At 29.4% G+C, this 12,544-nt stretch overlaps 1 protein-coding gene across 1 annotated transcript; it reads left to right on the plus strand.

Annotated features, from left to right (window-relative positions):
- Positions 1-11,492: 11,492 nt before the first annotated feature.
- Positions 11,493-12,300, plus strand: LOC121124577 (2-oxo-4-hydroxy-4-carboxy-5-ureidoimidazoline decarboxylase). Its single transcript, XM_040719733.2, is given in 3 exon segments — positions 11,493-11,768; positions 11,770-11,883; positions 11,943-12,300. Coding segments are annotated over 3 exon segments (507 nt in total). The 5' UTR covers positions 11,493-11,642; the 3' UTR covers positions 12,210-12,300.
- The last annotated feature ends 244 nt before the right edge of the window (positions 12,301-12,544 follow it).

Raw genomic sequence — 12,544 nt, forward strand, 5'->3', positions numbered from 1 at the left:
TTATTACATAATATTAGACTTATCTTTAATATTCTAAAAAAATGTTTATAATGTACCATTCAATTTTGATATGCTTCTTTGGTTAGAAGTACAATTTTTTTAAAGGAGTTCCAATCAATGATGTTTGCTTTGTTACGGAAACTATTACCGAATCTGCATTCTTCTTTGACTAAGTCTTGCACTTCCATTTGCTGAGCAGTCGCAGCAGCAAATAAAGATAAATTGCTTGCCAAATTTATAATTAATTTTCGGAAGATATCGTTTTTCCAAATTTCTTTATTAAAATTGCAGATAAATAGAGGAGGAATTTTAGCCCTAATTTTTGGATGAAAAAGAAGTCTAGAAAAAAATTATGCCCCCCAAAAAAAAAAAAAAAAACATTTTTCTGATGAATTGCCATCTAACCAAATTTAACTATAGGTATTTGTGTTTTTTGGACAAAATTATGAAATAAATATTGCCAATGATAATTTTTATGTATTCTATTAATCAAGAAGTAATACCACAGGGTCCACGATATTGGCGAGCCTATGGGGGTAAGACATATAATGTGAACATCACTAAATACAATGTCAAAGGTCTTTGATTGTGATCATCATACGAAGTTGAAACTATAATCAAATTGAGACTTTTTTAATACTCTTATTTTTCTAGTAGACATTGAAAGTTGAATATAAATCAAATGGAACCAACAAACATTTAACATTAAATAAACAGTAAATAACTTTAATTGCAAACCTCAGAATCCCTGGAAAAAAAAGAAAATGTCGTACAAAAAGTCATTTTTAAATGGCTATAGAAGTAAAAAATTAACAGCTTTTGTAGACTGAAACATTTCAAACATAACTTTTTCATCCATATACAACAGAAAATCGAACAAACAGATGCCCCTAAAATTGGATCACACGTGTACACACCCTAAATAAAAAAATTGTAAGAAATGCATCTTTTTTGTGAACTTTAACCTTTAATATGACCTTAAAACTATACTTTATTAATTAAAGTTATTATTAAGCCATTGTTTTTATGATCACAACATTCGCTAGTTTTTTCGTATTACTTTGAAAATTGGTTAGAAAACAATAAATGGAATTACTCATTTTAAATGCGAAATTTCTAAGAAAAATAAATATATCCTAGGAGAATTCTAGAGATCACAAGATCCAAAGTCCTAGTATATACCCTAAAGAAATCATTATTTTTATATAAATCTAATTTAATTTTGTATATTCTCTAATAATGACAACAATAATGATTCGCTGAACATGCATTAAATACAAAAAAATAATAATTAACTTTACAAATACTCAATTTAAGCCAAAGATTATAAAAAAGATATATTTTCATAAATTAATTCCAACCTCCAACGTTACTGCGAGTAATCGATATTTGAAGCATCAGAAATTATAACATTTTTTGTAGCTGGAGTCGGTAGAAATATTCCGTCTCCTGAATTGGTCTCCACATCCCTAGTACACTCAAGGGAGTGAGTATATAAAGTTATGGAAAATAATAAGTGGATGGATGATATGACGATTATTTTATGGGTTGCAATTTTTTTTTACTATGTTTCTATCTTCTCATGTGTAATACATGATTGAGGGTCATAAAATTAAAGTGGACATAAAATCTAACCTTGGGCACCTAAGTGACTATCTCCATTGCCCAGTCATGAGCCACATAGACAGCTTATAAGGATCGCAAGTTGTACATCTACGGTTTAGAATATATTTGTTGAAGCCCTTCTATATTACAGTACACCTTTACTTTTTATAGGCTTAAACCAAATATAAGAACTTATTTAGAAACGCCATGAAGCTTTTTAATCTAGAGTTCAACTAAAGTTTAATCATCACTATATTATTATTTGATAAAATGTGAAAGAATTACATGAGTTAAAAATTATATTTTGGTCGATATCCTTCATTGGCGAATCATAATACCATTGTTTCAAACAAACTACAGAAGAGAATATAAACAGTATTTTGACAGTATTGTAGAACGTAGGAACAACAATGTATTGAGAGGTCTAAACATTTTTTACTATGAGGGAAAATAGTATATCTTTATGTATAAAGTGAAAGATTTTTTAAAATTAACTTATTTCAAGCAATACTCAACTTATTTATTTATCCGATTTATCAACAATTTAATGAAATGCAGCCTCTCAACGCAAAAGGAAATTAGAACGATTCATCTCCAAATTAGATTAGATTTGTATTCTTTGAAGAATTAGCATCAATTTTTATATTAAAACCTAACACAAATGATTCTTTATGAAGTAAATTACATATGTGAGCAGTCAACAGAAAAGTTTGTATTTTTTAGCTGTCCGGTTTTTCGGAATTAATAAGAAAATGTAACATTTAAAAAAAATCCCTTATTATATGAAATTTAGGACAACTTTTCTTTTTAAAAAGGCTGAAAGAAGGATTGTTTTTTTCTAAAAAATGGTGAGTTTAAAAATAAAATAATATTTAAGAAATCGAATATTATTTTTGACTGAAGAAACCATTTCCGTGTTGTGATACTTGAATGGATGGTTTTTCAATGAAATTATTTTGTGTACTACTTACCTATTTTGACTTACTATTTCGGGGATCCATCCCCCCCTTTATGAGCGGTAAGGAGTTAACTATGGGATTATACAGTTTGTTTCAAAATTATGAGTATGTGTCATGTACGTTTCTTTAGAATAAAGAGCTCCATTAAAATCTGTGAATGATTATAAAGTCAAAATTAGGGAGAGCAACACAAAACTCAAAAAACTTTGGAGAGGCTTAGTGATACAAATAGAGGCAAATCATGTATTTTTAAATTCGAAGATAGACTCAAGTTTTTTTTTTAAATTCGAATATCGAGTTAAGATTTGAGTCTAGTCGAAAAATCATCGACACCAGTCGAGTCCGACCGAGTCGATAATTTTTTGAGTCTATACAACATTAAGCCATTTAAAAATTATATAGTGGACATTAAGATGAAATCGGTGCTTGCATTCGCCGTCGATTGTGTTCTGTATCATGGTGTTTCTTTTTTTGTCAGCAGAAATGTTGTTATTTAAACAAACTTTAGTCAAGTATAAGACAGCTACTCTATTTATAAGAAGGATTAAATTTACAGAGGAGGGATGGCCTTGCTCCACTACATGATTTTCTCCAGCAAAGCATGGATATTTAAAATTGGAGGTCTCAAATGTGAATGATATCCCAATCTGTACCGTTGAAAAGATTCGTAAGGATCTTCTGAAGACTGATTACCTCAGACAGGCCATCGAAGCAGATGAGTGTGCACTTCTGTGGCTTCATCGGAAAGGAAATCAGGCCCAATCATTCTGGATGTTAATCTGATTGATTATTTGGTCTAGGTCTACGATGAATATAAAACAAATTGAACATATCCTGACATCAAGGACTCTGATGACCAACATACCAAGGAATTACCTCGTCAACACTTGCTCCTCCGTCATGGACAGATCCAGACGGAGATTGATGCCGTATGCAGATAGGCCAAATGACCTCTTTTTTAACATTCATATGTACAACTCAAGCCAATCTTCAAGGAAATATATCAAAAATATGGCCTCAGCGACAATTTAAAGATTTTTGAAGAATATACAGATATGATTTTAGCACCCTGTACTAATAGCTATAATTAATTCATATCAAGGATTAGTTAAATTTCGTTTAAAGGTTTTTTTTAGGCGTCTTTCTATGCGTTATTATGTATTACCCTTGTATTTTTTAATATTGTCTAATGGACAAAATTCTTATTAAATAATTTTTTCTAAAACCTTAAGGATATTAACGTATCAATCAGACGTCAATTTCTTTTTTTATAACCCCATATAATTCTTTTTTCTTCAAAAAAATAAAACAAAATGTCTCTTACGTAAATGAACACACTCCTCAAGACAAGGAATTAAGTTTTGTTGATGGATTTCAAAACAAGATTATAAAAATATCTATAATGTTATTAAACAAAAAAACAACTGCACCTCACGCCTATGAGTGAATCATGTAGTTATATACACATAGAAGAAAACAATCCTCATCATTACCCTCCCCCCCAATATAAGTCATATAGCCTTATTTTTTTATAAGCTTAATAGAGTTTAACTTTAAGAAGTTAGGCGGCCTTGGTTTATTAAGCTTAAAAGATTATTGAATAACGATGCTTTTTACGTGGATCAAGCGATTCTTAATAAGAATTCCATATTTAAAAAAACCCCTGAAACAAATGTTAGTTGAAATAATGGACACTGCACTGGAAGGTGAGAGAGGCAATGGACCATGCAGACTTACATATACAGGCTAAAAATAAAAGAATCACGACATTTTGGAAAAAATTACGATCCCACAATCTAAGATAACACAGGTCAACAATTATAATTTCGAATATATCATAAATAATTTTTGATGCTATTTCCAAATCTGTCTTTATATTTCTTCTAGCACGTACAGTTTTTAAGATGAACCTGATTTTATTTTTTATAAGTTTGCTTATTTATGTCAGGGTAAATCAATATATATATTTGATAAAGCTTCCTTATACTGAAATGATATTTTTTTAAATACAGTCTCAAAATTGAAACACATATATCCCTGTTATTCTTCTAAAATATAGTATAATAAATAAAAAAGTAAAAAAAATGTTGTTACGTTTTCTGTAGAGTGAACTTAATAGGGATTTTCCCCCAGAACAAGCACCTGATTTAATATCCAAACATAGAGCCAGCACGTATACCATTAAAACATGATGATTTATTGCCCATTTGAATCTCCCTGCTAGATTCTATCGTTGAAGGCATGGGAAGTCCTGAAAGTACAATTTGTGTTTCCGGACCACTGTTAGATACAAAACAAAGGTTCAACTTTAGAGCTTTAAATCCTCAGCCAGGGACCGTTAAATGACCTTATTATAAAGATATGCATGTCTAAAGAAAAATAACTCCTTGCTTCAAGACTAAAGGAGAACAATTTCCGTAATCACAATGTTCGAATTAACTACTACCGAAATTTTGATTTAACTGCAATCTTTTTAGTTGAAGATCTTCTCTGTTACTACCAAGCCATCAATAATATGTTCACAGCTATTTTCATACTTATGAGACATCTAACTGAATTGCTACCAAGTGTTTTGGAATGAAAGCATGATGACGAACCTTTCTTGGATACTGTATTGTAACAATCCATGCAAAATATAAAAAGGAAAGACACATTCACAACGCTTCTTATTCATAATTTTTATGTATATATATATATATTGTTACTTTATGTTCCCGAAATTAGACTAGTTGCATAAAGTTTGATATATGTCATATAACAATCTCAAAAAAATGTATAAACTTTTAAACACTGTATTTTGAAAAACTAAGTAAAAAATATAATCAGATTTGAAACCAGTGCAGAAAAATGCAGTGAAATTTGTAATGAGAAAAACAAAAGTTTAATTTTGTAGATCTGTGTAATTAATTATATAGAAAGAAACATAAGTTATCAATTTTAACAATCCTAGATATTCAAAATTAGAAAATTTAGAATAAATGAGAAAAAGCTTTATTTTATTTTTTTATTCCATATTTAAAATATGCAGACATATATTGTGTACAGCTTTTAAATTTAGTATAAATTGTCACTTGCGTATGCAGATTGTACAAATTATATTTTTTTCCCCTCATAACATAGCTTGTAATTTAATTAGAACATCATTCATTTTAATTGCTTACTATTAATTGATGTAATCATTTCTTTTTTAATCTATTAAAATTAACTATTTTCGTATCGTTGATGAGTTAACATAAAAACTATCTTGAATAAAATTCAAGAAAAGGAAAAATTAACGATTAATTTTTTTGCAATATATATACAAAGGGATCGATTTTTGAGAGCGGAGGAGCAAAACTTATAGTATTAATGCATTAAGACCTATACTAACATCAGCTTCCTCTTAATTGAGTTTTGGGGAGGACATGAATTATTGCTTTTAACCCATTACAGGCAATAATTATTAGTGACGTAAATATATTTTTGCTTGTCCATTTTTTTAGAATTGGTGATCTGAACTATGATTTTTTTTTAGCTGTTGTCATTTATCTAACAACTGATGTGTGAACTTTGTTCCTTATTACTTTCAATTATATTCCAAATCTGATTGAACATTCGTATCTGCTCATAAAAGACGGGAATTAATCCAAAGGATTTGTTACAGAGTTATAACTGTAAGTACTTGCTGGACTCAGAGCTGAATTGAAGATCCACATCGGAGTAATTTTTGAGAATGTCATTTTTTAATTTCCTTCTCACTCTTTTTCATTGCCATAGCTGATTGTAGCTGATCTAATGAAACTTCATCACGGTTTAGTTGCTCCTCAAATTTCAGGAGTACCATGTGGGTTTTTAGTTTCTATTCTTAACTTGCCCAAAATACACACACTTTTTAAATATAATAATTATTTGGGACAGTTGGGGGGAATTTAGAGATATGGTATATCTACTTATCTCTCAAATATGAGAAATATATTTTCATAAATTCTAAAAAGACAACTGGGACTACAATAGAATCCTGTTAATTAACATGTCTATGATCAGTATTTTAGCATTTATATTTTTGAAGAAATATATGATTGTGATACATATTTGATGTTTAATTATTGGATTTAAACTTGAAAAATTATAAAAACATATTAAAATAGATTAATTTTGTGTTTACAGATATAATAATTACTTTTTTTTCAAAATACAATACTCTGAACATTGATTATTTTCTATGAATCGTGTCATGGCACATCAATTTCAAATAACTGGACTATAAAATATGTATTCTAGAGAAGTTAGGCTAGAGTGCAATTTTCTAATTGATTTATTATGTTACTGCTAAACATTTCCTTCAAAACAACATGGTGAATACAAATTAAGATCAATATTTTAATCTTGGCTCCAAAGGGATTGCTCTCAGATTTTGTATCACCAAGGTTATGATTTTAAGACCAAGGAAGGTGAAATAAATAAGGTTATGACCTTTTTAGACAACGTAAATTAATATTTATGGTTTCTTTGTTTTTAATAGACGTGGGTTGATATATTGTATCGACATCGGAAAACCTATATCGGTAATAATCTCCAATATTTTCATCGTATCTATATCGTAGAAACTTCTTAGAGATTTAGATATTTGCTGCGATAGCTCATATAATGTAATCAGAAAAAAAGAGTTCCAAAGGAAAGTAAATAGTTTTTCAATTTATGTAGCTAGGAAATGCTTTATATGTACACTCAGTACTCACACTGAAAAGAACGAAGGAATGCATCAGTTACGACTTATTTACTTTCTAGAAAGATTGCAACACCAAATTAGCCTCCCTGATAATATTATATGAGATATAAAGTGTTTTCATGGACAAGTTAAAAGTTTTAAATAAGTTTGTCCTCCATAAAAAATCATTTTTTTTAAAAGGTCAGTTCACCAACGAGAACTTGAGAAGTTTCAACAAACACACTTGTATTTTTTAAAATATTCATTTGATTGATCAGATGTAGTTGTACTGATTAAGAATAGTAAATATTATAGGATCACAATTCCTCCACCTGACCTAGGAATTGTCTTGGAAGTTTATATACAGGGTGTCCCCGTTCATCACGGTTTTTGGGAAATCCGAGTTGTACTCGGACTTTTTAGTAATGAACCCCCTTAAATTTGAGAAATTGTTTTTTCTTAAGGTGCAAATTTTAATATTTTCCTTTGTTTAAAAAAAAAAGTAAGGTTAGAACAATAAAAACATTTTATTCATCTTAAATTATTGAAAATAATTTATGTCAGACAAGATAATTTTAAAATAATTATAAAATATAATCTGAATCTCGTAGTTACTTGATTTTTAACCCCTCATTTCAATACTGTAAAATTCAAGTAATTTGAAATTAGCCAATATTTATTAAGCAACTTTTTTAATTGCAAGTTTTTATAATGAGTAGTTTAAAGTCTACAAATCAAATCAAATACTTACAGGAGACTTCCCTTTCCCCCTATAAAAAATTAGACACTTATATTATATGAACAAACTCAACAACTAAAAAATTCTTGTTTACCTGAATATATAAGTAGTTTTTTAAAAATTTATTATTAATATAAAGAAACTAGATATGAGGGGAATATATTGCACTTTACGGAAGTCAAAATTATTTAAAACACCGCATTATGTGAAATCGTGGTGTTTGAAACTACGTTATCGGAGTAGCTGCTGTTTTAGGAGGAGATTTTGAAAAGACCCTTCAAAGTCCGAGAGATGGACTACTGGTATGTATGTTTAATTAGTACCATCTCTTAGAAGAACATACACCAAGACGGGTCTATTTTTTTCTGTTTGTCATTTGTTTGAATAGAGGAAGTGGAGGGATTTTCAAAAAATGGACGAAAAAGAATTTTGTGTGTCGATTAAACATTACTTTATGAAAAGCAAAACAAGCTCGCAGTTTTAAAAAATTTGCCCACCTTAAAATGATTTTTTAATTTCTTTTTTATCTTGGATGCTTCTAAATTTAAAAAAAAAAACAACAACAACTATTATGTATTGGTAAATTAATTAATCTACCGTCTGTTATAGGTTAAGACGTGTTGCTTCAACATTGAGAACTTACATTAGTTAAGGTAAAAATATTATAGTTAAATTTAAACACATTTATATTTAAATTTATTATGTCTTTTTTAAAACAGAGTTGGTAATGCTTTTTTCAGAGAGATTTTTAATAGCACAACGATCAATAAAAAAAAATAATGAAAAAAAAAAACACACGCATCAACCAAATTTTCCATTTTTAATCGCTAAATTTTGTTTTTACCTACAAAAATACTATCAATATACACAAAATAAAATAAAGCAGAAAAAATGAGTAACAATTAACTTTTTTATAATACTTTATCTCTATAAGTGTTGACCTGTTTAAAAGAGCTAATTCTCCGAAAGTTTAAAGACTTTGAAGTGTTTCGAATACGTTCAATACTTATTTTAGAAATTGTAAGTCTCAAAATAAGATTTTTGTAATATTAATAAGATTCTCATTAAGGGGGAAACACTTAAAAACCATGGACAGACGGCAATCATCTTGAAGAAGAAAGAGAGCAAGACAATCAGTGTTTGTAAAACAGAAGCAATAAATTATTATTATTAGAAAAAAATATAAGCAAATATTGACTTTGTGTGCATTTATTCTTTTGGAGACTTTTATGCACGCCTTTAGGAAAGTTGTACACTATGTAATATAGAAAAACATCATCTTTATCTCGTACTAACGAACAAACGAATAAAACATGTATCTTTTGTTGACTGTATTAATTACTCTCATAAAATAAAATATATCAATCAAAGCCTCCTATTTTAGGAGTTGAGAATATCATAGTATGTAGTTCTACATCTTGATTTTGTTCCTAATTGCTATATGTATACACATATTTAGGAGAAATTAGAATCTTAAAAATGAAGATGAATAATTTCTAACACTTGTGATGATGACAATGCAATAAGGAATGGTTATCAAACCGGTTTCTATGTGATATTACTATTACTTACAGACACCACCCTTCCGTGAGATGTTCGAGTTTCAAGAGAGAGAGAAAACAACAACTGGGGTACTTTATATCGTTTTAAAAGTTGTGCATGTCTGTCAAACATCTCTTAAATTAGTATTCCCCCCCCCATATCTTTTATAACCTATTTTTAACCAGTTATGTAAGCTATGAACGCATAAAATACCACATATCATATACGCTTTGGGGGAACTATTCGGGGCACACGTACAGAAGAACCATAGAAAACATAAAATCACAACACTTCAACGTGGCCGTAGTCCAGGAATTGGATTTTTAGAAATGAATTAAAGTGAAGCTGTGGCCACCAATCCAATCATGACTATCTGCTTCAACGAAGTCAAAACAACCGAACCACATAACCTAACCAACAATCCATTTCCACTGTAGTTAACAATGATGCTAATATCGAATCCGGAAGAACCTCGTTGAAATTAAACCTATGTAGAGCAATATATAAAGAATAAAGAAGGTATTACAATAGCCGTTGGAATTGTCCTGAACCCAGCAAATACATTTTAATCCGACAGAGTGGAAAAATCGAATACCACTCATACGTACGCTATAGCCGAAATACTGACGTTCACTATTTCAACGACGATGGAGCATGTTTATTCAAATGGAATCGGAGAAGAGTGCATAAAGTACTGAGAAGAAATAATGATAGTAAATTATTATTTCCAAGATCAGTACAATTCTTAAAAATCTGATCGAGAAAGTAAGAAAAAATGTTTGTCAAAAAATATTATTAACAACATTTTGTTTAAGTATCAAAACTTATTGAGATGCAACCATTATACACCAAATTAAGTCAAATTGCCATCAGGGAAATTTGGCCTGAAGAAAATTGCAAAACGAAAAATTTCCTGTCATTTACTAACAAAATCAGAATACCTCAGTCCAAAACTTATTTTTTGAAATTGCAAGTTAAAAACTATTGCCACCACTTCACAAAGCATTTGAATACTATAAAATGATCGCTGAACAATTGGTTTCAAAAAATCAAAAGTATATTCACAACGCAGCTAATAAAGATAAACAATTATTTGTGTAGTTCCGTATTTATAAAATTGGATAGTCACAGTAAAACTTGGGAGTCTGGCCATCAAAAAGTTACCATATGTACAATTTACGGGAAGCTAGAATTTATTTATCAGTATTTCGAGGGGCCTTCATACTTTGTGAAGTGTTGACGGTGGTTTTTAACCTGTTTGGTGGCCTTTCAGTAGTCTTAATTAACTTATGGGCCCTCAGTTTATTGTAGAGCATTTCAAATGGGCCTATATGTCTGTGAAGGAGCAGCATTTCCTTTTAACCAGCTTGATGTCTTTTCCGTATCCTTAATCAGCCCATGGGCTAGCGTATATTTTAAAGTGTTGTGAGTGAGTTTTAATACTTTGTGAAATGTTGGCGGGGGGTTTAACCTGAATAGTGTCCCTACCGTATTCTTATATTATTCATGAGGTAGGAGTTGTTTGTCAAGTATTTGCTTTGTGAATAGGTGGCCGTAGTTTTTAGTCTGCTTGGTGGGCCTGCTCTTAACAAAACAGGTTTTCAGCAGAGATATTCTGATTTTCTTTGTAAATGACGGAAAATTTTCCTAATGACAATTCTCCCCGGGCAATTTTCCACTTATAATTTTCTTTATGGCAATTTTGCTAGAACCGATTAAATGCTATATTTAATTGAAAGTATTTTAGTTAGACGTATACATAAAATGTATGCATTGGAAATTATATAAACGACATTACATTTCAAATGAACTATTCCTAAATTAATACTTATATTTCAACAACAAGAGTATATTTTTACATTTCTCGTTTTGTATATATATATATACTGGAGTCATATCATCTGCGATATTTATGCCTTTGAATAACATGTATGATCTTCAGTATATTATATATAAAAAACTGATCAGGCTGTTTCACAATAATTCTTTATCCCTAATAAAACACATGCGCTAATTTGGTTCATTCATCAATTACTTGTTCCTTTGAAACTATATATATTATATTTCCTTGTCTTAAATATAAATTCAACTGATAACAATTATTTTGACGATGAGTTCATATGAGTCTTTTCTTGACTTATTTGGAAATGTTGTGGAAAGAAATCTAATGATTGCTACATTGGTGTATTTAAAAGTTGACGGTGTTATAGTTTCTAAAGAAAATATAATTCAAACTTTTTTTTGAAGTGATGGACAACTTATCAATAGAGAATAAAGTCTCCATTTTACGAATGTACCCTATTCTTGGAGATAAAGTCCCAGCTAGTGCTCTAGACAGTACTAATGAACAAGTAGGATATATTTACTCTCTTAATGTTTGGACCTTTTTGCATCTTTTTTTTTTTTACAGAGCTATTTAGGTGTAAAAAATGTTAGTCAAGAAACGCTTGATTATCTCAATGACTTGAATCAAAAATATTTGAATAAGTTTAAATTTCCATTCGTCATATGCGTAAAAAAAAAGTCATTTGATGAGGTTTTGATAGAAATTGCAGAGAGATGCACCAAATTATATGAAGAAGAAGTGTCACTTGGGGTCGAAGAAGTGAAGAAAATTTGCGAAATTAGAATTTTGGACACGTTCGAAAAAAAAGAGGATATAATTCGACAACTTTAAATGGGGTATTCTCCAAATCCTATAGATTAAAAATAAACATAAACTTTCAACTAAATAAATGAAGTTATATCTTGACTCAATTTAACTGGGATCATTTGTAAGTCTTTTTACTTATAAACTAGTGATGTTTAAAAAATTAATGATAATTCAACTTTCTGAATAGATTGTGTAATAATTCCACCATTTTATGTTCCATCTTTTAAATATTATCTTTTTATTTCGTGAAACAAAAATTTTAATTGAATAAAATCTTATTCTATATCCATTTTTTCTTATTTTAAAGTGTTGACGATTAGGTATAAAAACATTTTCTTCAGTTTCTAATTGAATTAATG

The sequence above is a fragment of the Lepeophtheirus salmonis genome, chromosome 9, assembly GCF_016086655.4.
Source record: "Lepeophtheirus salmonis chromosome 9, UVic_Lsal_1.4, whole genome shotgun sequence".
NCBI classification, from domain to species: domain Eukaryota; kingdom Metazoa; phylum Arthropoda; class Copepoda; order Siphonostomatoida; family Caligidae; genus Lepeophtheirus; species Lepeophtheirus salmonis.